This window comes from Phalacrocorax aristotelis, chromosome 3, assembly GCF_949628215.1.
Source record: "Phalacrocorax aristotelis chromosome 3, bGulAri2.1, whole genome shotgun sequence".
Taxonomy (NCBI): domain Eukaryota; kingdom Metazoa; phylum Chordata; class Aves; order Suliformes; family Phalacrocoracidae; genus Phalacrocorax; species Phalacrocorax aristotelis.
Genome location: NC_134278.1, coordinates 106,342,193 through 106,366,121, shown reverse-complemented (window position 1 = coordinate 106,366,121; position 23,929 = coordinate 106,342,193). Strand labels below are relative to the sequence as shown.

The window sequence follows — 23,929 nt, the reverse complement described above, 5'->3', positions numbered from 1 at the left end:
ACTTGCAAAGGCAGAGATTATTTTTCTTCAGAGACAAGCTGCTGGAGTCTTCCTACTCAGTCTGTTTGATAAACTTCCTTTCCTGTATGTCAAAATAAAACTTTACTTTTTCCTCTCTGGATTTTCTTTTTTTTTTATTTTGATGAATTCCTCTGATTTGCATTCTGAACACACACCCCCACACCCCCCACCACACACCTGCTGGAGGGCAGATGATATACTTCAGTACCAACAGGATGGAAGAAAAAGAGCCTTGAGGAAACAATTCTCTGGCTATAGTTTCCAAGTATTTACCTGATATTTTAAATCACATGTTTACCAGGATCCTTTCAGTAATGTTATTAATGCCCTAAGTTTATTTAGATTCCTCTGATCCATTAGCATGGAAAGGATATTATGATGGAAGTGATTCTCAATACCTTGCAGCAAGGCGGCCAGTACTCACAGCACAGGGCTGCACATCAAGACTCCAGAGACTTTATGCCATGTAATTCTTACAGATCCTTCCCATCACAGCATCCTTCTGTTTAGCTTAACAGGACACAGAAGAGCACTATGGTTTTGGATTAGACCTGCAGGCCGCTTAGACCAGTTTTGTCTAACAGCACAAGTGTCAGAGGAACATGGTAAATAGCCGCACTAAGCAGATAAGACCCTTATCCAAGGCAGGTTATGTTATTTAATCTCATTTAGTCAAGAACTTGCTCATTTTAAAGCACAAAGGTTTTATATCCCCTCCAAACTTCACATATACTCTAAATACTTTTACTATGTGTGTGAATGTTCGCTACCTCTTTGAATCTTGCTAAATTATTCCAAGTCAACGAAATGCTGTGGAGGCAAGTTTCACAGCTGAACTGTATGTTATTGCAGGAAAAAAAAAAAAAGAGGATTTCCTTAGATCTGTGTTGAATGTGCCAGCTTCCAAACACTACCCTATTTAACGTTACCCAGGTAATTTACCTTTCCTAGATCATTTCTTATCATACTTTTTTTTGCCACATAAGTATTGATAATTATATCGAGATTGTATTTGTGTGAAGAATGTACACGCATTCTTAAACTATTTTGAGATCCTTGTAAGAAAAGACATTAGCAAAGTGCAATTCTCTTTGCTAGCTACCATCCTACCTGTTTTGTAGAAATGTGTCAAGAGATCCTCCTTTTCAATGAATCGTTGATATAGCCAGTGTGTAAGAGCTTCAGGCTCTGCAGGTACGTCTTTAACTGGAAAAATCCTACCAAAGACAGACAGGTAATTAAATGTAGAAAATGCATTCTGTATGTGAAGAAAAAAACCTATTCCTTTCTGCCCCAGCCCACCTCAAAACACAGAGAACAAGAGTTTGGTATAAATCTAACTGCATGGTTTGTTCTCCCTCCGATTCACAGATCACATAGTTATGAAGGATACAAAACTGCAATATTCCAGGTTACCAGCCAGATGCACACATCAGACACGGGCATTATCAGCTTCTATCAAATGCTGTGCTGCAGCATTTGACAAAACCTACTAAGCTGCAGGGGCTTTTTTTAAACAGAATACCACTACACTCTATTATTATCCTTAAAAATATACAAACCAAGATGCTATGAAGTTCATGCACTGAAACAGAAAGAAATAAAAGACTGAGAAGTTTCAGCCACAGTTTTGAAGAAACGGTTCTTCAACAGGCAGAAGCTGCGTAACAGCATCACTAAGTACCAGTAGCTCTTCTGTATCCCAGAAAATGAGCCCTCTGTGCTTTTCAAAGGATGCCATCATCTTTGTCTGAAATTTCTAAGGCGGGTTTTACACTGAAAACTCACCACATGAGTAAGTGTACTCAAATATTGCTGCTAAATTTAAAAAACCCCAGTGGAAGAATTACCAATGTTTTGTTCCTTCTACACTGCATACTAGGTCTACTTAGAAAATCAGATATCCAGGGCAGAACTCACTGGAATACATACATGCAGAAAACACCAAATAACCCACCATATCTCACTGGATTTTTTTCAAAATAGAATTTCAAGTCTTTCACAGTAATTGTGAAATCTCCTCTGTAGACCCTAAGTGCCTTCTGATAGACACAAGAACTTAGACATCTGCCACGTTTCACTGGGAGGCCAAGGCAGAAGACATTTGTGTATCAGGCTAGCCTAAACAATTCATGCTCTGAAATGTAAGACCTTTACTGTAGGTTTCTCTTTTCAGGTGAGCTCCCATTTACCCTGTCATCTACACCATGCTCCTATTTTTATTAGTGGATTTTTCATTTCTTTTTATACACAGTCTTGATTGATTACACTGGAAAGAATCTGAAGTAATGCCACAATCATGTGTGAAGTGGCTGAACAGATACGGGAATGTCAGAGTACAGAAATAAGACACTTCTGAAGAATGCTTTTGTTGCTGTTACTATTTCCAACGTCTTCGCTCGCTTTGTGGCCAAGTCATTTGTACCTCCCCCTTTCAGTTTGATGCATGGAAAAATAAGCTGTAAGTGGAGGAGAAAAGCAGCAAAGCATTGCTTTAATGAGAGAATTAAAAATAATGGTGCTTCGGCATACAGAGGTAACTTCCGTATAAGGAGATGAACAACTTTATTTTCTAACTATGGCATCAACATGAACTCAGGTATTTCTGTAGCCTTTGCAGCAATTCTACCTACGTCCTCCTCAAACTGTGGAGTTTCCTGTGCTCTAGTAAAGCCAGTCTTAGCAATCAGAATTTAGCAACTGTTATCTTAGGTAGAATATCTCAGGAAGAAAAGTCTTTGGTCAAAGACAGATATTATGAAATAGTTGTTAGTCCAATCAATAGTGCAAGTCCTCAGCATGCGTATTAAAAGCAATGACAAAGACATGTAATAAAGAACTACTTTATCTTGAAGCCCAGATGTGGTACAGCAGATGAAAATTAAACCGCATACACACCCACAGAGAAAGGACCGTTTTTATTGAGGGTGTAACACTAAGAAAGACTTAATCTCTGTCCCCAAACACAACCAAGTCGCCAAGCTCTATTTTTACTCCCTTCTGCCTATCTGCTGTGAAGAGATAAAAGGACTCAGCCACGGAATATTGCGTTTCACATTATATTTCTGAAGGACAGATGCTTGCTTATGCAAGTTTGAAGATCGTTCAGAACTAACAGAACGTGCGTGTGGGCTCAGGACAGAAGTCTAGGATTAGCTGGCTTCATATGCAGTTTCCACTGTAAGCCACAGATATTCTTCACCTCCACCTTCGCTTCTCAGTTACCTAACGGGCAACAGCTTTACAGCTCGATAACCTAGTTAAGCCTGGTATTTTTCCAAGAATGTACCTACTAGTCTGAAAACATAATCACAAGATCTTACAAGATACTTCATTAGAAACAACTTATGAGCTGGCACTCTAATGGAGTAGCAAAGTAGCATAAGTGATACCAATATTGTGAGAGACTAATGGAAGGCAGCACACCACTTCCCTGCTTGAATCCACCCAGGCTCTTGTATGAATCAATACAGTAACCAGAACACTTGAGTTTCTGGATATGAACCCCACTTCCTGGAAGTTTAAGGAGCAATCACCATTATACCCATTTTGAATGAATATTAATACAGAGAGGAAAACAAATGGTTTTCCAGTAATGCAACACTGGCTGTCACAGTGTCAGCAACAGTAAGTGTCTGTGTATTTAGAAGCATTTTCAAACATATTTTTAGATTATCCAGAGTTATTTTTACAAGCATAACATTCTTAGTAATGACTGAGCTAAGTTAGAGATGAAATGTTTAAAATAATCCTTAAAACTGTGGAACAAGCCCTTCCTGTACTAGGTAAGGTGAAGCTAACACCCACCACCACCACCCCTGCCGTATTTATGCGGAACATTCAGCCACTATCATCAGTCCGTGCCCATCAGAGGGCTTCTTTAGCACCTGTGTTTTAAAAGAACACTCTCTGTAAGGAGACGGGCTCAGAAAAGGTAACTGAGAAGTCTAATGTTACAAAACTCTCTACACAGACGATCCAAAACAACAGTGGGAAGCCAGTGTGCTATCTGGAGCAGAGTCATCCCCAACCATTGCTGGGAGGTCTGCCAGGTCTACTGTTAAAAGGTGCAGGATATAGTTTCTTCCATTCAGTGAGATATTTAAACAGCTATCAGCGTGGTCACAGCATGAGAATCATCTTGGCTCTATCCCACCTTTGGGTATCTAGCATCAGGATTGCCACTAAATGCAAACGGTTTGCTGTTCTCATCAAGAAAATAAAGTGTTACCACCACATAGAACTGTCCTGACAATGAACAAGGTCAACATGTAATATCTGAAGCTTCTAGATTCTCTTGGGCACTCAAACCTGTCTAGCTTTTGGACAAAACTAACCTCACATTGCTTGAAAATAAGGGTGTCTTTGTTCCTGGTATGGCAAATAAGGAATTTAATAGTGCTGGATAAGCTAAGTTGACCATAAAATTCAAGCAGAATTGAATACCACCATCTTTCATTTTTCACCAAGGGAACAGCCACTTTACTACCATCACGGGGAGGTGGGGAGGAGGCTAAACTTTGATAAAAGCAGTGCCACCACAGGCTGCACCCTGAGAAGATAAAAGTGGTGGTGGAAGTAAAGACATACTCTGATGGGACTCTGCAAAGCTGTCTCAGTAACAAGGCAGCATCTTCTAGCTGGAGGTTACCAATCTGCAGCTGTGAGGTGACAATGGCCATGGGACACTCAGCGTAGCTGACTGAGGGACGGCAACTTTCTTAAACCACTACACAAATATGTTTCTACATCCCAAACCAGAATATATTAGCATAAATGACAGTCCAGGATAGATGAAAGGACTTTAAAAAAAGGAGATGTAACTGCCAAAGACACATTGGCACACACAAGAAATTGCGGACACTTACCTACAGATAGGCCATTTTTCAAAAGACCCCAATTAATTTTCAGAAAGAGAGCATTTTCGGAAACATTTAATCTCCTTTGAATTGTCCTTATTGGAGAAACAACCTTTAATTCTGTATTAAAATGCTAAAGTTCATAGATACCACCTTTAAGTACTAATTGCCATTCAATATCTATCCTACCCTGAATTAAAAGTTCTTTATCACCCCTACACCTCTCAATCATAACATTATTTACTCTTTCAGTGACTCTTTAAATAACCTCAGCGTGACAGAAGTTGTTGGTAGATCTCAGGCATGACCAAAAATAAGTTTCTTGCAGAAAAAAAAGCATATTAAAATACACTGCCAAAGTGGATGCCCTTCATAGACATTTCTGCAAAATTCATTCAGCAACCACAATGTATTCCATCTTATTTATAGCTAGCAGTCTAGTTTATTTCAATAAATCTGTATCAACATAGACACACAAAAAAAGAACCTCCTCAGAAGCTGAAAGCTCTTTTCAAGAGCAGCACAGTACAAAAACTGGTACAAGAAAGAAAGGTGACACAGTACTCATCCGCATTATGGCACAAAGACAGCTGAGTTAGCTGGAAATAGTGTGGTACTTTCATGCAGCATAAATCTTTTGCGGCGGAGACGACTACGGCTAGCTCTGACTTCAGGGCCTCTACTCCACAATCACTATCACACAGCGCAAAGGCGGGAGATGGTCACACAAGGGCATGACCCAGCAGGAAGCCAAGGCAAAAAACCCCAACCCCACACCATTCTTGACTGAGAGGAAATGAAGCATCGGACAAACTTCATACCCAGGGTTTTTTCCATTTTTAACTCTTGGGTTTTGACAACAGCACATGGGAAATCTTACTATTTGAGAAACTTGGAGACCAGCTGAGAAACACCAAGTCAGTTAGACTAAAGTGACTGCTGTAAGACAAGAAATAATCCCAAAACTCAACTCACTGTAGGGAAATGGTGGAAGCTGGGAATTGTAGCCATCTTGCTACACAGACACCAAACCGCTCAAGCTTATTTTAAGGTCAATGCACATCACAAAATGTCCCAAGCGTAAAGCTAAACCATCCTGAAAAGAGATAACAAGCCTTTCCAACAGACTCATTAAAAGGCAGGTCTCAGTGACACCTCTAGTTAGAGATGCCTTGCACCTCCCAGCCTTCTTTTTTTTGTGCTTACTGGTTTAACAGGTGGGTTGAAATTTCCCCCAGAAATCCCAGCACCATTTGACCTGGAAGAAGTTAATTAGATATTTTCCTTGATTATTATGTTTCAGAGATCAAACCCAGTTTCTCAGCACTTTCCAGTGAGTTTTGAGACAAGCCTGTCAGGGTCAAAAATTTATTTGATAGTTAAAAGGACAAGTTCTCACACCTTTGTGTTTTGAAGAATCTGAAATTTGGTAATTGTCCTTTTTTCTAGGGAAGTGTCTTTGGCAGCTTGAGGAAAATCAGGCCACAGCTTAGCCTAATCATTAACTTACCTGAAAAACATCATTTGTACAGAAAACTGAAGTTTGAAAAGCAAGCTTCAACTCGTTATCAAAATTGAGCTTTCAAATAAAAAAACATTACTGGATTAAACTGAAACTTCTCTGCCATTTTCATCAGCTAGAAAAGCATCTAAAAATGAAAACATAAGACTGCTTGCTGTGTCCTCTCACTCCTCTGTTGCTCCCTAAGTAGGGTGAAAAAGAAATAATCCTGCAGTAAAAGGACAGGCTACGAGAAAAGGAAAACACTAGATTTGAAAGACCATAAGGCAGAGAGAGACAGGTGGTGACCAAGGGGAACAGCCGAAAGGACTGACTGAGCGGCCAGAACAAAAAAGGCTCTGCGGCCTCCTCTGCTCCAGTTCGAGTAGTGCAGAAAATGTTGCTTTTTTCCACACTGCTGTCATACATCAATTCCTCACTCCGGATTACTCTGAAAAGGGAACAGCATATTTAAATCCCAATTCTCCTTTCATACCATAGTGATGGCATCTGGTCAAACATCTGGTCAAAACTATATGTTATTTTTTCCAAAGCAGCTTTTTGGTAATTTTTTTTTTTGCTATTAACTCAGTTAAAAGAAGTGATAGATGAGAAACAAGTACGCTAGAGCACATAGACTCATGCAGAACTTTCTCTCTCCCCGGTTATTTAAAAATTACCCTAAATTTTTTACAAATGCAATCTCCAAAAGCATTCCAAATTACAAACAACCAGCAAAATTTTATTGCGTTAAATGAAGGAAAAAGGGGGCAATAACAACAATCCAGGCACACTTGATATACATTTCATGAACATTTCCGAGGACATTTATGTCAAATGCAGAAAAAGAGAAACACCTCTGATATTGTCCATCTTCGGAAGACATTTTTGACGTTTCCATCTTTTTAAAGATGAAGTCCACTTTACCTTGGATTTTCCTTTGCTAATGGAGTTTGTTTCAAAGGGTTAAAGAAATACTCCGACTCTAGAAGGGACATCTCAGGGCTCAGCACAGCACAGGCCTTTTCAAACCTCAGTCTCTAATTTAATCCTTGCCTACACTGTTAAGGACAAAGAGTAATTAATACCCAGTTGTTACCAAAATTAAGAATTACCAAGGAACCACCTCGAATTTGTGCCCTGCAGAATAAGTGCTGGCATTCCCAGCCAACAACCCCAGCTGACTCTGTTACAGCAGTGTTTTGGTCTCCACATAGAAGATGAACTTGAAGTAGTTTAGGTTTCCTAGTCAAGCCGTACAGCTACACGGGTCTGGTGTATCATCCTCCACCCCAAGGCTTGACCAGCTCTCAGGAAGCAAAACCTCACAGAAACCTCCCAGGACACCTTTCAGCACATCAAAAGGTAGCTCTGCATTTCCAAACAGATGTGCCAAGGACTAGACGAGGGAGGTTGACATGGCAAGGATGAGCTGGTCACAGAGTACAGCTGTTTGAAGCATGCAGCTTAACAAGCATAAAGGGTTTTGGTGTTTTTCCAGAACTGCTCCTGATTAAGAGCTGACACAGAAACAAGCTCAAGACATCACTGTATTTTCAGACAAGTGAGGACACTACCTAGGAGGCATACATGCAAAGCTCCTGAGAGACAGTTTTCCACTGACCATACCTATAATTTCAAAAATAAGCACTAAGAAATTTATGTCAGCCCACTGAGCTTCAATTATCTGGCTTCCCAACCCTGGAGAAGGTTCAATAAACTTACAGCTCTGCTATCACCTATTCTTTAATACCAGAAACCCTCCAGGAGAGAACAGTTGTTCCCTACTCTTCCCTGTCCACCACTCCGTTTCCCAGGCACATACTCTGTCTTCGCAGGTTCTGAGTAGTACCAACAACTCTGTGCAAATCATCAATACATGATTTAAAGTTGTCAAAATCCTGAAGGTGCCCATCACATTACAGCATTCTGCTAAACAAAATAACCCCTAATGACTGAAGTCAGGTGATTTGGTAAAAAAAAATAAAAAAGATTAATTAAAAAAAAAATCAGTTGCTGTAATGCCCTGAAGGGAATCCAACAGGGAAATTTCTGTGTAAGCAATAGAAAAGGATGATGCAACATGAGTAAATTCATGTACACACGCTGTTGAGTCACTCTCTGCTAATCCTGCCATTGATAAATATGTCCTTTATGTAAAACAGAAAATATTTTTAAAGCCACACAAAAATATCTAAAAATAAATTTTATTGTCAAAAGCACTGAGGGTGAAAATTCACCATATTCATTCCAAACTACAGCTCTAATTCCAGATACATTAAAAGACCTTAGCATATCATAGCTAGATAGTATGCTAAATCTGGAAAAAAGGACACAAACATGATACGACCTTTTTGGTATAGTGTTATTCTGGGTAGTCAAGAAGAGCTGCAGATGAAATTAAATACCAGTAAATGCAAGGCAATGAACGCTGGGGAAGGAAAAATCTCCAGCAGCTACGCATACATTGCCGCAGCCTGTAAGATTAGCTATTAGTACTCTGGTAAGCGATCCTGAAATCACTGTAGGGAATTCAGGATGTCAGTCAACTCAAAAACTAGTTATAGCAGAATCAGAAAAGGTGCCGACAAAAGTAACAAGATAATCAGGGAAAGGATTTTGTGTAAGGAGACACCAAATAGATGAAGACTTATCAGGCTGGGAGGGGGACAGGGACAGCTAAAGCAGGATATGAGAAAGCTCTGTAAAACCACGGGCCACGGAGAGCATCACTGACGAATAATTCATGCACTACTAGCAGGACATGGGAAACAGGGTGCACCTACTGAAGGCATCAGGTGGAGAACAACACAAACAAAAAGGAAGCGGTCCTGGCTGCCACCCTCAAGAACAATTAAATGTTGTGTCATGGGAAATTGTAGAAGTCTAAGCATAAGCAGGTTAAAAATGGTATTAGACAAGCTGATGAAGGCCAGGTCCATCATCATTCAGATGCAGTGCCTGCTCAGAACACGTTACAGCCATTGCGTGTTTACGTGCGGAGGGATGGCGCGTGGGCTGCCTTCCCCAGCCTTTGCTGCTACTGCCCGCTATCAGAACCAGGGTACTTTGTTAAATGCATCTTTAAAAATTGCCACCCTGCACCTAACTAAAGTCCAGAGGACATGTGCCTGAACTTGACGTGCCAATTTAAGAACTACCAGGACTGGAAAGTGAGCCAAAGCTCCAGTTAAAACCAAGACACTCGGTTCTCATTTCAGAGGTATCACATCCAGCTCTCAGCCTTCAGAGACATGCCGCTCCATTAGTTTCCATCTGGGGCATACTTCAAATGTTTTTACAGGGTCAGCCATAACAACTAGAGGTGGTTTGGTTTTTTTTTGTTTTGGGGTGGTTGTTTTTTTTTAAAAAGAGTAATTAAAATAGAGGCTTGCCTAGGTCTAAACCAGTGATTTAGACCCTCTGGAAGAAAACAAACCTACACCCAAGAATAAACAACTTCTAATATTTTTTTTTTCTTAGAATTTTAATACTACAGGAACTCAAACATTCAAGTTCAATGCAAGGAAGGTTACATCATCTTTATGCTTGTGCTCAAAAATAGGTTTTGAATATACACATTTAGAAGCAGGAAGTTAATTCTGCTGAAGATAACTTCGTCTTTTTTTTAAAGGATGTATTTTTGGAAATACTCTTTAGTAAAATTCCAAACTTGCAACTATCCCAGAGATCTGAGAGAGTACTAAGGTGACCTGAATAAAGCACAATAGATATTACGATATCTTACATAAATTAGGGTGTAAGTATGTTCACCTTCAGAAGAACTTGAAGGAAGATTTCTATAAAAAGCAGGGACAGATTTAAACATGGCTGAGGAAACGAGCTCCAGCAAGCAGCCTGTACCCTACATCACATAACACCGACACAGCAGTGATGCTGGAGAAGGTCATTCCAAGTCAAACTGCCACCCAGGGAATCCACAGAAGCATTATCTGAAAACTTACTGTAAAAGTCTAAAAGCTCCCCAATCACCAAAAGGGAATTAAGACAAAATAATGCAGTTTTGGGATAAATGTGATCAACTTATTTGCTACAGGAAGAGTGTTAAACTATTTAATAAACACAGTGATTTTTAACTTGTCATTATTTAAAAGAAAAAAATTAAGTTGCGTTTACCAGCACCTTAACATTAAACTGGAAAATATGACCTAGCCATCAAATATATTCCCCATAACTATATTCAGCCACAGGACACTAGTCAAAAACTTAAACGTGCCAAGTTATGGAATGGTCACTGAACTTGTCAAAAGAAAAGTGTGCTGTGTTTAGATAATATGAGTTGCCCACCTGTGTGAGACGCGCATAAAAAATGACATTGCTACTGATTTCCCATATGCTGAAACATCATGTTACTAATTTGTGAATACCTGCTTTTTAATATTGTAGTTCAACATAAGAGTAGATTTATCTCCTACCTGTAATGTACATGTGTAACTGTTGGTTGTCGGTAGCCAAGAATCCAAGTTTGGATGTCTATAGGGTCACCTTTGGGATACGCAATGGTTGTATCTATCACCCACTGGAGGCCTTTTGATTTGCTCTCTAGGAACAAAAAGAAATGTGATATTAAAAGTAATCAGAAAGTGCACGTCACTCATTTGATAGCTATTCCATTTTTATATTACTTCATGAGATTACATTACAGAGCACAGAAACACTTTTATGAACTTCACTTAGACCAAGATTTTACTCTCACAGTTATTTCTGTTGCTCTTGTATATTGTAGCACACAGAACAGAACAAGTTCACTCACTGGGTATGAGTATAGTCACATAACACATTGGCCCAAATGTTAGGTGCTTTCCCCCATTCACCAAAAAGAAAACTTCAAAAATAAAAATCCAACTTTCTTGGCCTGCTCTTTAAGCACATTTACAACTGGGCCTTCGTAAGAGCTCACAGCTGCAGGTTACTGATGAAGCAACACCCACGCAGATCCCTTTGGACAACCAGCCTCACTGCTGGGTTAGGGCGACTGGACAAAGTGATTTATGTCAGAGAACATCAAATTTTGAAGACTTTTTTTAAAAAAAAAAAAAATCCCTCAAAGGTTCTTAAAAATCTGAGTTACGGGATAAAGAGGAAATACACCACCTCACGTATTAAAGACAATAAAGCAACGAATAGGCCAGTTTTCACAACGGAGAGGAGACTGCATCCACAAGGTCCCAGAAAGATACCAGTACATGCTCGGAAACTGAAAAAAGGATTAAAGGAGGTGAAAGTATTCTCTGTGAAGGTTATTCAGAAGAGTCAAATTTAAATCTGAACATAGGTTACTACCAGCAACAGTCAAGGTCAGATATCAACCTAGCCATGACCTTTCTCTGGCATGTCTTCAGTTTACAGGTTTGCAAAGAGGGAAAGCAGCAGATCCAGAAAGCAAACCAGGAAGGAGAGGCACATTACCAAGACGGCACTTTGAGTTCAGCTTCTCAATTTTACATCTGTTCTGTGGGAACAGGAGCTGCCTTGTATGTGAGGTCATGTTATGTTTCAGGCTGGTATAGTAATATGCTTACTTAATGCTTAATGCACTAGTATAGTAATATGCTTACATCATACCCAGCAATATCTTAAAGCATTTAAAAAGTTGACTATTAAAAATAGCCACCTGTTGGCAGAAGCACGTAAGAGGTGTTAGGTCTTAGTACAAAGTATAAGACTCTTCAAGCCTGCAGCTGAGATAGCTATGAAAGAAATATAATAGAGGTTGACAAAACCACTGTTGGCATGAAGAACATGCACAGGGATGGACTGTTCACCATCTTTCTCAGTACAAGAATAGATGTATTCAGAATGAAGCCAAGAGGAAAAATTTTCAAAGCAAACAGAGCAAAATGATTCTTCGTGCAGAGGGGAATAGAACTGTGAGGAACCCCTTGCCAAAGGACGTCAAGGATGCGGATAGCTGGGTTCAAGAGGAAACTGGACAAGTACATGGAAGAAATCCATTGGAGGGTTAACTAAACAGGCTGAAACCCACATCTGGCTTGGGAAACCTACCACACTGGAAACAGTCAGAAGCTAGGAGAGTATGTGGGAGAAGTATAATGCATGTTTGCTGTGTTCCTACTCTTCCTCTGATATCCGCTTGGAGTTATGGACAAGACGTTGGGCTAGACAGATGTTTGGTCTTGCCCAGAATGGTCACTCAAATTTTATAGAAGAGCTACCACACACATGAAGAAATCTGCAGCACAGTGTGAGGCACACTCTAAAAGCCACAGCGTTATTAGCACCAACTAGAACATACATGCAAGGACTGACTTGCGAGTTTCTACCTGCATTTCATTTAATTTAATTTGCCTTTAAGTGTGAGACGACAGTTACAGCAATGCTATCATGTATATCTATTAATTATTGTAACAAGCAACTAATGTTTCCATGCTGTCTGCTCAACCACGGAGTTGTACTGCTTCATTACAAATGCAAATATACTACCTGAATAAGGCTAGACAATATTTCCTAATATTAAGGTTATGAGTTCTTAGCAACATGCAATATTCTGTTCCGAAATTTGACCAAGTGCAAGCTACACAGGTCAAGGTGAAACATCCAGTGTCACCTTCTGGAAATACAGTATTTTACAACCCTGACTGACACGTGAGATGAGAACATGAGGTCCCATTAGAGGCTCTAGGCTTGCCAGCATCATGACAGAGTGCTTGTCAAGTCTCTCTCTTAAGAAAAGTACGAACTACAGAGTCCGTAATTTTAAAAGCAGCAACGTATTAGAGAAAAGCCAATATGAAATTAATAGTAAATCCACAGAAGTATTCATTTAGAAATGGATTTCGGAACAAAGCCATTCAATTTATTAATTTCCCAGATGTAAAGTAAGAATGGATAAAGACAAATAAATTGTCTAAGAGAGTAAGCAACAAAGATCATTAATTGCACCTAAAATGTGCCAGATGAATATGGGCACATTATCTTATTTACAGTAAAATGTTTTAAAATCATTTATTAAATATTTAGCTAGTATTTCAAACTGTTCTTTCAGTGGATAATGGTTCAAACTTCATTATGGGAAGACTCCTGCATCCTCTTCTGGGCTGATTTCCTACCTTCTGCTTTTGTGGAGCAGAGCTGCCACATGGATTCCTCAGACCAGCTGCAAACTCACCTCCAGCCCTTTCCAGGACAGGCTGGGGAGAAAAGCCTGCCTCTGACAGCTTACCAGGAACCCCAGGCTAGGTTATAAAACCCCCCAACCTATTCCTGAAGGTAATGTCAGCCTCCATAGACCCTCCTTTAGAGCAAGCACGTCTTAGTGCAGCTACCTCCACGTGCAATTACCAAGATGGGCTATCAAATCACAGGCATACTTCTGCATGCTGTGGTTTACAATAAGCCTTACATAATTGTCCAAGATCTCACACTGCCAAAAAAACCTAAGTCACCAAGGATTTCAGAAAGCTAATTTTGAAATAAATCTTGCTGTCCTTTTTTGGGGGTTATACTGTGTTGTGCACTTCTCACAAGCATATTTATTTTAAAGCCACAAAGCTCTACCAGATCCTGAAACTGAAAAAGAAACAGACAACTGTACACAACACAAAGGGGTGGGACCTCAGTATGCCTGAGGATGCGTCTTTCAAGCCTCATCCTTTGCTTCTAGTAGCTGCTGAAAGACTGAGCTGCCTGGCTGCCAGAGTCTTCAGCAGAAGAAGCTGCTGTAGAGGCTTGCCACTTTCAGTACAGGTGGAGGATTCTGTTTTCTCATACCACCTCAAAATGTTAAGAGTCTGATTCTTTTTAAATAGTATATAAATGTTCAAAACAGGCCTGCAGGCATCTGTCCTATGCAGTTGCATCCAGACCTTGCAGTAATAATGTACCTTGGTATGAATGGTACATACTTGCCTTATGAGTGTTAAGACAAGACTGAACAATCACATGTAGCAGTGGCCTTCTGGCCTAGACAAAAAAAAAAAATCAAAATAGAATTTAAACAATCTCCTAGCTTGCTGGTTTGTTTTGGATTTTTTTTATCCACCGCCAAAGGCAAATCTTCCTATTTTTTTTTCCTTATTCTTGCTCTAGCTGTGGATTCAGTGATAGTAAGTTGTTTCGTATTTAGTGATGAAGCAACTTACCATCAGCACCTTCAAGACATTCAGTGCTCCGTCATCCCCTACAGTCCTCTCACAGCAGATACTTGACCATCTACAATCACAGATTTAGCGGGGTTCAGAGCTTCTCTTTGTCCCCTCTATGTCTTCCCTGGGGTTACTCTCAACCAATGCTAACAGCAGGATTCTTCAAACCTGCCAGCAGACCATCAGCGTTTACCACTGAGGAAGACAGCAAGTTATAAAGACAGGTTTCAGCAGGAAACCTCACCTCCAGCCAAGCTCTGGATGGTGCGATACTGCTGCATTGCATCCAGAGTAGAAAAGAATGCTCCAGCCCGGCGTGAACCTGAGGACCGCAGATTCCACTTGAAAAAGAAAATACGTACTAGCATTCACTAGTATTCAGGTGTGGTTTCCTGAACACTTGCATCACACTAAATGCAGCCAAAAGAGGCTGTTGCCTCCCCCTGCATAGCAATGCATTCTTGTAACTTGCTGCTCGTCCTCTACTTGTCCTTGTGTGATCAACTGGACCACTGACCTTAAAATTAACTGTTTTCCCAAAGATTAGCTCTCAGACTGAACATCTTACTCATTATCCCAAGACCTCTCCGTAACGAATCACCAGGAACAAAACAAGCTGCCCCTTTTCCAGGATAAAAAAAAAAAAAGCATTCCCACATGCTATTCAAGTCACATTCCTCACATAACAGTGAATCAAAGTTTTATTAAAAAAAAGAAATCAATTATGAAGTCCAGTGTCCAGCTCTGCAGATGGGAAAATTGAATTTCTCTGAGAAAAAACATCAGAACTGAATGTACTGTGCTGCATTTGAAAACAGTAAGATAAGATTTCAATATGGCTCTAACCAAGCTCATAGCAACCTCTTATCAGACAAAAAATTGCTGCATAGTGAAATAAAGCAGAATTAAAAAAAACCCACATACTAGAGACAGGTTGATCAAAAATAAGCTCTGGAATGCATATCTTCAATGAACAATTGCTCCGAACTCCTTTGAACTGCCAGCTGTTTAGCATTTAAAACATTTTGCTAGTTGTGAAGTTCACAAGATTAATTCTTATTAACTGAAGAAACATTGTACTTGCAACTATACCAGAAACTAAGCATTCCATTAAAAAATTAAACAAACAAAACCAAACCATTAAATACCTACCACCCCCACCCCACCCCCCCATTGGTCCCTACAGGGTTAAGCTGATGGTGGCTATGCATCAAGTATTTTTTATGCTGCCCATATTTCTATTCTGCACTAAAACCTTCTCCTGGGATGCAGGGGTGGGCAGCAGTGCTCCATTGCGGGGGCACAGCACATCTGCCCAGAGGGATGCCTTCATCAGAGACCGGAATAAATTTATACCATCTTTTCAGGGATGGAGACTGCTTAACTATGTTGTCTTTACTTTCTAGCTTCAAAAGCACTCAAGCCATCGAGTGATAGTACTACCTTTCCTACATGTTTTTCCATCCTTCTATTTACTTAGGAATAAAATTGTACAATTTTGTTAAAGTTAAACAAGTGTTTCAAAGGCAGCAAAAGCGACAACTGTTTTAATAATTTAATTTATTATTTACCAACAATAAGTTAAATTTCACCCCAATGAAGGCTAGTACTTGGGACTTTAAATATGAAAGAAGGCTTGGAAAACTGTTAGGAAGAAGAAATTAAGAAAATAGAGGCTGCTTGCCTTGGAAAAGCAACCGATAAAGAACTGATAGTTTAAGTACAAGAATAATCAAATAGTATTGATTGCCTTGCTCAGGAACATTTGTTATTCCTGTCACTTTACAGAGTAAGAATCAGATAATAAACTGTGGGAAATTTCTAACTAGTACAAAAATAAACTGAAAAGGGGATCGCACATTAAGAATACCAACATCATAATTAAGGCTAATGAAAACTTGGGGGGGCTACTGAACCTTGCACTTCACAACATAAACCCACCTCTACCAAAGGGATGACAGAAATCAGATTACAGACCTTGCCAAAGAAGGACAGATGATGTAGCATTTAGCTGTTGCACAATTCTTGAACTACTATTTGAAGGCTGTAACTCCAATGACATTTGGTGTACACAAAAGCAAGCTAGTGGGCTGCAGAATTGGGGGGTGACATGATGAAACAACTGTACGCAACTTGGTTTGTACCAAATTAGGTAGAATTTAAGTATATTAGATACTAAAGATAATAACATCAGTATATTAAGAATGAACCATCTTTTATTATAGTTGCTTTTGGCATCTTTTCTTTTGTCACCCAGTATTATACACCATTCTAGCTGAGAAAGTTGAATGGTATAAAATCTGCAATAGTATAAAAGCTACAAGGATGGTTTAAAGTGAATTAAATAACAGCACTTGAGAACACCGCAACTGTGTATCATGACTCATAGTAACATAGCTACCCAGGAAACCCAACAGGAAGGAGACATAATTTTTGATGAGAAGGAATTACCTTTAATCTATAAACCAATTTAACCATAATCGGGTGAGGGAGGGAGGTGAACCCCATCACTATCAGTAAAGCTTAGTGGTAACAAGAAATCGAGAGCATGGTAAATAATGGCAAAGAAAGCTCATTATAGTAGGCTGAATAATTTGGTTACCCAGGACACAAGGAACATTGTTAAATAAGACAGTACAGAGCACAAGAAGAAGTGGTGCAGAGGAAAAGCGTTTTCCATGAACCAAGAAGCTCAAGTGCGATGCTACTGACGCACAGGCCACTTCCCAAGCAAAGGAGTAGAGTGAAAATGTACAAGTTTATACGCAATCTCTATGCAAGGCGCTGGCAAAACCTTTACTGTACTACATCTAGTTCTAGCACCCACAACTCAATGATTGTAACCCAAAGAGGATACAGGAAAGTTTGATTTCACTGAGCAAAGTTTTTTCATATGGCTTAAAAAAGGGAAAAATAAGAGAGATAAAAAATAAAGATGATTGCTAACTTATTAGTCTTCTAACTTTATATTATAAGCATATCAATTTATATAATTATATTTAACTGGACAAACATTGTTAAAAAATTTCCTGAAGTGGCAAGAGTACAGTAAAAGGACTTCTTAGAAGGCCAAAGATTAGGGGAAGAGGCTTTTATACAAGATTTAGATCAAGATTTAACCTTTCATACCTCTCCGAAAGGGAAGTTTTACCATGTTAGAAACATTTTCATGAGCTTGAGAAAAGAGAGAACTTAAAATACCTCAGCTTCATATGTATCAAATATTACTCTTTCCTAGCATATGAAATTTACTTTCACTTCTCTTTTAATCTCTTTTATTACATTTTCATGTCCATTACTCTGACAGAATAATAGCTAAAACCACACATTTCTTTCCTTTTTTTTCCTACTTCTCTTTCCTTCTGTCTTTTTAGTAGGATGGACAGATGTGGTTCCATTGTATTTCTGAGACAATCCTTTATTTTAGTACCCAGCTAGGTCAACTGCTATCAAATGCTCATTTCTCCAGAGCCTAAATCATGCTGCTCCAAAAAAAAAAAAAAAAAAAAGAAGAGAAACCAGGTTGGATGTTCAGCTAAGTTGATAGCAATCGAAGAGTATGAAAATTTAAAACTGGTATTTGACAAGTGCTTTTGGTCCCCTTCCAGAACTAGAAGGCCTGTAATTCACATAGTAGGCCTGAACTTCCTACTTTTCATACCTTTTTGCCTTTGAGATGGGAATAAATAGAACAGGAAAAGGCCAAACTTTTCTCCTTAAAAAAGTAACTTTTAACAATGACTGAGTATTCTGTTTCTCTTTTAAACCTAAACTCTAAGACAACAAGGGCTTTCTTCCACCTTTCTTTTCTGAACGTAGTCTGAAAGGAAATATTCTGATGCATTCCACAGCTTCATTTTCAGTTCATTTAAAAATCTTCCCTCCACTCCTGCAAGAACATAATCTCCATTCATTTCCTATGTTGACATGATTAACTTCAAAACTAAAAATCTGGAAGAAATTTCGATACGAGGCTTCCTGCTAACCCTGAAATTTGAACTTCAGCACAGAAAAAGCCCAAAGTCATCTGTATATGTGGCTTCAATAGGATGGATCTTTGGTTAGCAGGATGGCACTGCTAAACTATTATAATAATTTGGCTATGAAAATACCAGCACCATCCATCAGTAAGAAACCACCACAACCCCCCGACCCACTGTTTCTATAATAAGTAACAGAAATCCACAACTAGGTTAAGTAAGATCTAATCCCGCTCTCTGAACACACCAACAAGTTAATTTTAAAAACTGAGAGACTAAAAGCACCAAGTACCATAACTACAGCCATTATTTATATCCATCTCTCCCCTACAGCCCAGAACAATAAAGCTGCAGGAACATTTTTATTCCCTCGTAACTCTTCTAACATAAGACAGCCAAAACAATCTTTCAAATCTAGTCATCAGTGATGGTGAACTCCAGCAAGAAAGGGGACAGCCATCATAAAAATCTGTAAAGAATAGAAGAACTTGCACTCAGTAGAATACAGTTCAAGAAGAGGAACGAAATATACAGTACTAGATGCAAAGAAACCTTTAAAGGCAGGAGTAAAAATTTGAATATAGTTCACATATTCCAGAAATACTTCTACCATAGTTCCATACTGCCATAAACCTGTGCAAACCCTCAAACGTGCTGAAAGGGCCAGCCCACCTTCTTGCCCACTCTGGGTGCTCACATGATGGTGCATTATGGATGTACTTGACATTTAAAGACACCAGTTCAAAACAAAATGTTTTGCTTAACTCAGATCTTGGACATTCAATTTGCTTTTTATCCACAGAGTAAAGTGGTGTTTACCTTTTATCACAGCATCTCTACCTGCTGGAGTCCCATTTTCTTGTGGTGCTACAAGCGTTTCCAGAATTACTTGTGTTGCCCCAAGTCTCGGCAGGGTGACATGTTTAAGAAATGGCAAATTGTTCTTCTTGGCAAATGCCTGGCTTGTTTCTCTCCTTTTCCTAAGAAAGCCACCCTCTGGAAATAAAACAATCCATTTCCGATTACGGCTTCTGTAATATTTTTCTAGATGCTCCTTGAGTAACACAAGCTGCTGGTCACGATGTGCTCTTCCCTATAAGGATAAAACATCACCTAAATAAAATGAATGTTTAAAAGAGATAACATTAAGACAAATAATTATTACATTTCTATGGTTTCTCTCTCTTTTCTAAGATACAAATAAACCTCTATGACAACATAAAACAATGTTCCCATAGTACCCACTGGTGACTGAGTTAATGCCATTTCACAGAAAGGCTGAAGAAAAAAAGCTCTTGAAATTGAGGTTGAAATCCTGAATTGATGACTTGTCTGCAAGACCGACTGTAAACAGAAATGCCATGTAAAAGGCGGATGTATTTACAGAATTCCCTAGTTGTTACTGGTTCCATGTTGAATTTGCTAAACTGAATTCTGCAAAGACAATCTAGGGGTCAAGCTGTGATTTGGAGGTCCACATATCATCAGTAATTTTTGCCAGCCAAAATGGTATTCAGCAGATGGATGAACATGAGCCAGCAGTGTGCCCGTACAGCCAAGAAGGCCAACAGGATCCTGGTTTGCATCAGGAATAGTGTGGCCAGCAGGAGTAGGGAAATGATCGTGACCCTGTACTTGGCACTGGTGAGGCTGCACCTCGAGTACTGTGTTCAGTTTTGGGCCCCTCACTACAAGAGGGACATTGAGGTGCTGGAGCGTGTCCAGAGAAGGGCAATGAAGCTGATGAAGGGTCTAGAGAGCAAGTCTTATGAGGAGCAGCTGAAGGAACTGGGGTTGCTTAGTCTGGAGGAGAGGAGGCTGAGGGGAGACCTTATCGCTCTCTCCAACTACCTGAAAGGAGGTTGTAGTGAGGCGGGTGTTGGTCTCTTTTCCCAAGTTACTAGTGATAGGACAAGATGAAATGGCCTCAGGTTGTGTCAGTGAATGTTTAGACTGGATATTAGGAAAAACGTTTTTACTGTAAGAGTGGTCAGGCATTGGAACAGGTTGCCCAGAGCTGTGGTGCAGTCACCATCCCTGGAGGTATTAAAAAAATGTGTAAACATGGCGCTTGAGGGCATGGTTTAGGAAGCCTGATGGTGTTAGCTTGATGGTTGGACTTGATGATCCTAGAGGTCTTTTCCAACCTTAATGATATTATGATTCTACGATCTTTGCTTATGTAATCTTCTACGCAACTTTCCCCGCATCCCGTATTAGAGTAGCAGAGGTACCAGAAGACACAGCTGGACCTTGAGACCAGGCTTCAGTTCGGTTACCTCAGCGGAACCACAGATTTCTCCCAAATCTGCACTGCTTGAATGCTTAGTCTCAGCTGAAATCAGCAGACTGAAGGAAACACTTATTGTTTGGGGAGGGAGTACTGGGTTGTGATGTTTGCAAGTTTTTATCCTCTAGGAGAAACTGTTGAGCAGGAAGTGATTTTATTTGTGTGAACTTAAAGAAAGCCTAAACAACAAAAATGGGATGCCCTAACCAACAAGATACTGTATGACACCAGCTTCTAGGTTAATAATTAGCTGTACATAGGATATAGCCAGGTGATAATTAAACCTGAAGAGCCAAGGGGAAAAATAAATAAAACAAAACCAAAACCAAGCAACACAACGTCCCACCTCCCCCAACCCTCATTCCTTTCTCCTCTTTGATGATGCACAACTTTTTCAATTAACACAGTAAGATTTGTCCTTAATTACTGCAGAAGTATCTTCAATGTCTTCAACAATCTTTTCTCTTCCCACTTCCACACACAGCAAGTGTAAGCTACTCCAATTTTCACAGGAATTAATTTACATCAATTATAATTTTTGAGTGCTCCAAAGTGACTTTGCCAAATCAGTCAAAAGCCACAGGAGTCCCAAATTTAAGCTTCCCTCAGCAGAGGCGATTTTAGTTCTCTGAAACATCAACAAAACTGCTGCAAACCTTCCCCTCTTTGGTGGTTGGGGTTTTATTGGCAGGGAAGAGTGAAACAGTGGGGTTGAGCGGAAGACAATTAGAAACAGTATTTTGTTGAAGATAAGTTTTGTGAAAGTGTTTCTCCTAGATTTTGAAATCCCACGATTGCAATTACTTCCAACTTATCTCATGAAAGGGAAGCAAAAAGCTCTGCCTGCTCATATTAATGCAATTAAAGAGCAATATAAAACTTCCTCAGTCAAAACAGTCCTTTCCCACCAGACCACAGGATTCCTAGATAGCACAGTAGTTAAAAAAACACCACAGCAGCGAACAATAAACTTTTCACACGTTACATATTAGAACTTTCCAAAACCTGAACAAACCTAATGAATGCTATTGCTAGATAAATTGCTGATTAGCAAATACTGTGAGGTTTAAGATGCTGCTGTGATACAGAAGGAAAAAAAAAAAAATCTGTTGGACTAATGGGAAAGAGAAGGGTGTTTAAAAGCAACTGTGACTAGTGGAATACTGAAGAGTCCTGGAAGGTAACACAAAATTAAAATACTGTCCAGAAAGAAGAGAAAATAAGTCATACAGAAGCAGCTCCTTAATATAACCAGTTCTTGAAGACTATGACTAGTTGATCACTGTCACAGGGAACGGACTCAGCCTTTTCTTTCCTCTAAAGGAGAGAACAGGTAGCAGCAGACTGCTGACAAATTCTTTATGATGCCATGCACTTTGCATCACCGATATGGCAAGTTACTGACAGTCTCTGTTTCCAGTAAGCTTTTTAAATGGGAGAAAACACAAGTCAACTTCTAGTAGACCTCAGAAGCATTCCTAAAACTGTCATTGGTGCTGCTCATGAAAATGAGGCTAATGTAAATTTTTAAAGAAATAGGATATATAGTACCATGATCAAATTACATTCTTTTACAGAGGAACAAAAGGAAGCATTAGCTCATCCAAATATTACTAGTGCCTTTCTATAGTTAGGCAAAGGATCTTTACTCACTCACTTTAAGTGTTTTTGCTACATCCAAAGGATAATTAACAACCAAGAAACATTTTATTTTCAATTGGTTTATAGTTAGACTCATGATGACATAATTTTGTGACGTTGCATATCTCAGCCACTTTACACAAAAATGAGGAAAAGCCTTAGTTTTTGAAGCTCAGTAATGTTTAGTTATGTAACTGGAATTGCAACACCACATTCAGAAATTACAATTAACAAGCTGATGGCCCTGTGTACCTCAAAACATGCATCTTGTGAATTTTAACTGCAGAAACAAATTTATATATTACAAAGTGTCAAACCCTGTTCCTTTCCATACTCTCACAGTACACAGTTGTATATCTCTAGATACCTTTACTTTATTACCTAACTTTTCCTGAGGTTTTCTAACCATGCCTCTAGTCTTAGTGAAAAATCTCACTTTAGCTGTGTGTAGCTGTGATTAAGTATTTATTTATTTCATTCTGAGTAAATTAGCTTCTTCTCTGTAAAGTGAAAATTCATTAATTCAGTCTGGCTGCCCATACATTTTAAGTCCAGATAAATAAAAATATGGAGAAGAAACATGTACGCTGGATGTCACACTTCACATAAATGGGAGCAGATTCATGCCTATCATTTACTTCTAAGTTTCTATTTTTAGAGTGTCATTTGATCAACAGCTACCAAACAAAAAACCAAACCCAAATTGTAATAAATAATCTGAGGTTTTCACTCCTTAATATTTGAGATGCTTGGCTCAACACACGTTCTTTCCTGATGCTCAAATAATAATTAACCTTTGAGTATCAATTAATTACTATTTATGCAGGTCAATCATTACCTTAAACTGGTCTACTGCCATGCCACCATCAAATGGGATGGTCCTGCCTTTCCTTATCTGAAACTTTGACAGTCAGAACAGTTACCTAACCAGAATCATTGCACAGCTTCAAGGTCCCTAAGGAAAAAGAGAGACGCCAAGAATGGGCAGTCAGAAGCAGAGAGATAAAAAGGACTGCCCATGTCCTTTGCTTGTACACCTCTCATAAAAGGCTCCCATCATATTTGGGTTCCGTAAACATTCCTGTCTAGGCAAATAATAAAATAGGCTTGGAAAAAAAGCAGTTTCAGAACAAAGCTCTACCCAAATGCACACATTACAGCATAGTTATTTCATCCTGCAAACCACCCAGAAGGTAATGAGTAAGTCCCACAATACCACAATGTTCCCAATAGAAGGATAAATCAAAGCACTACTACGTGTTTCCATTTACCTGTCTTATGAAGAAGTCTCCGTGGATTAGAGACACAATGCCAAAGTTCGTATACTTAAAAATATGATCCATCAGCCACATCATCTGACGGACAACCTGAAAAGTAAAAAAAAACGTTTAGTAACTATAAGCGCAGAGAATTATGTACTGGTCACATTCTTGTCACAACAGAAAAAAACCTAGCAAATATATGGAATAAAGTCCTTTATGCCCCAAAGTCTAAAGCAGCACAGGTGCTAC

At 39.3% G+C, this 23,929-nt stretch overlaps 1 protein-coding gene across 3 annotated transcripts in view; it reads right to left on the bottom strand.

Annotated features, from left to right (window-relative positions):
• LPGAT1 (lysophosphatidylglycerol acyltransferase 1) overlaps positions 1 to 23,929 on the bottom strand; it is a 66,544-nt gene that overhangs the window by 7,313 nt on the left and 35,302 nt on the right. For all 3 annotated transcript variants that reach the window (XM_075088960.1, XM_075088959.1, XM_075088961.1), the window contains exons 5-8: positions 23,690 to 23,785; positions 19,307 to 19,580; positions 10,818 to 10,944; positions 1,132 to 1,238 (exon numbers count right to left, since the gene is read on the bottom strand). In XM_075088960.1, coding sequence (XP_074945061.1) covers positions 1,132 to 1,238; positions 10,818 to 10,944; positions 19,307 to 19,580; positions 23,690 to 23,785 — 604 coding nt within the window. The remainder of the gene's footprint in view (positions 1 to 1,131; positions 1,239 to 10,817; positions 10,945 to 19,306; positions 19,581 to 23,689; positions 23,786 to 23,929) is intronic.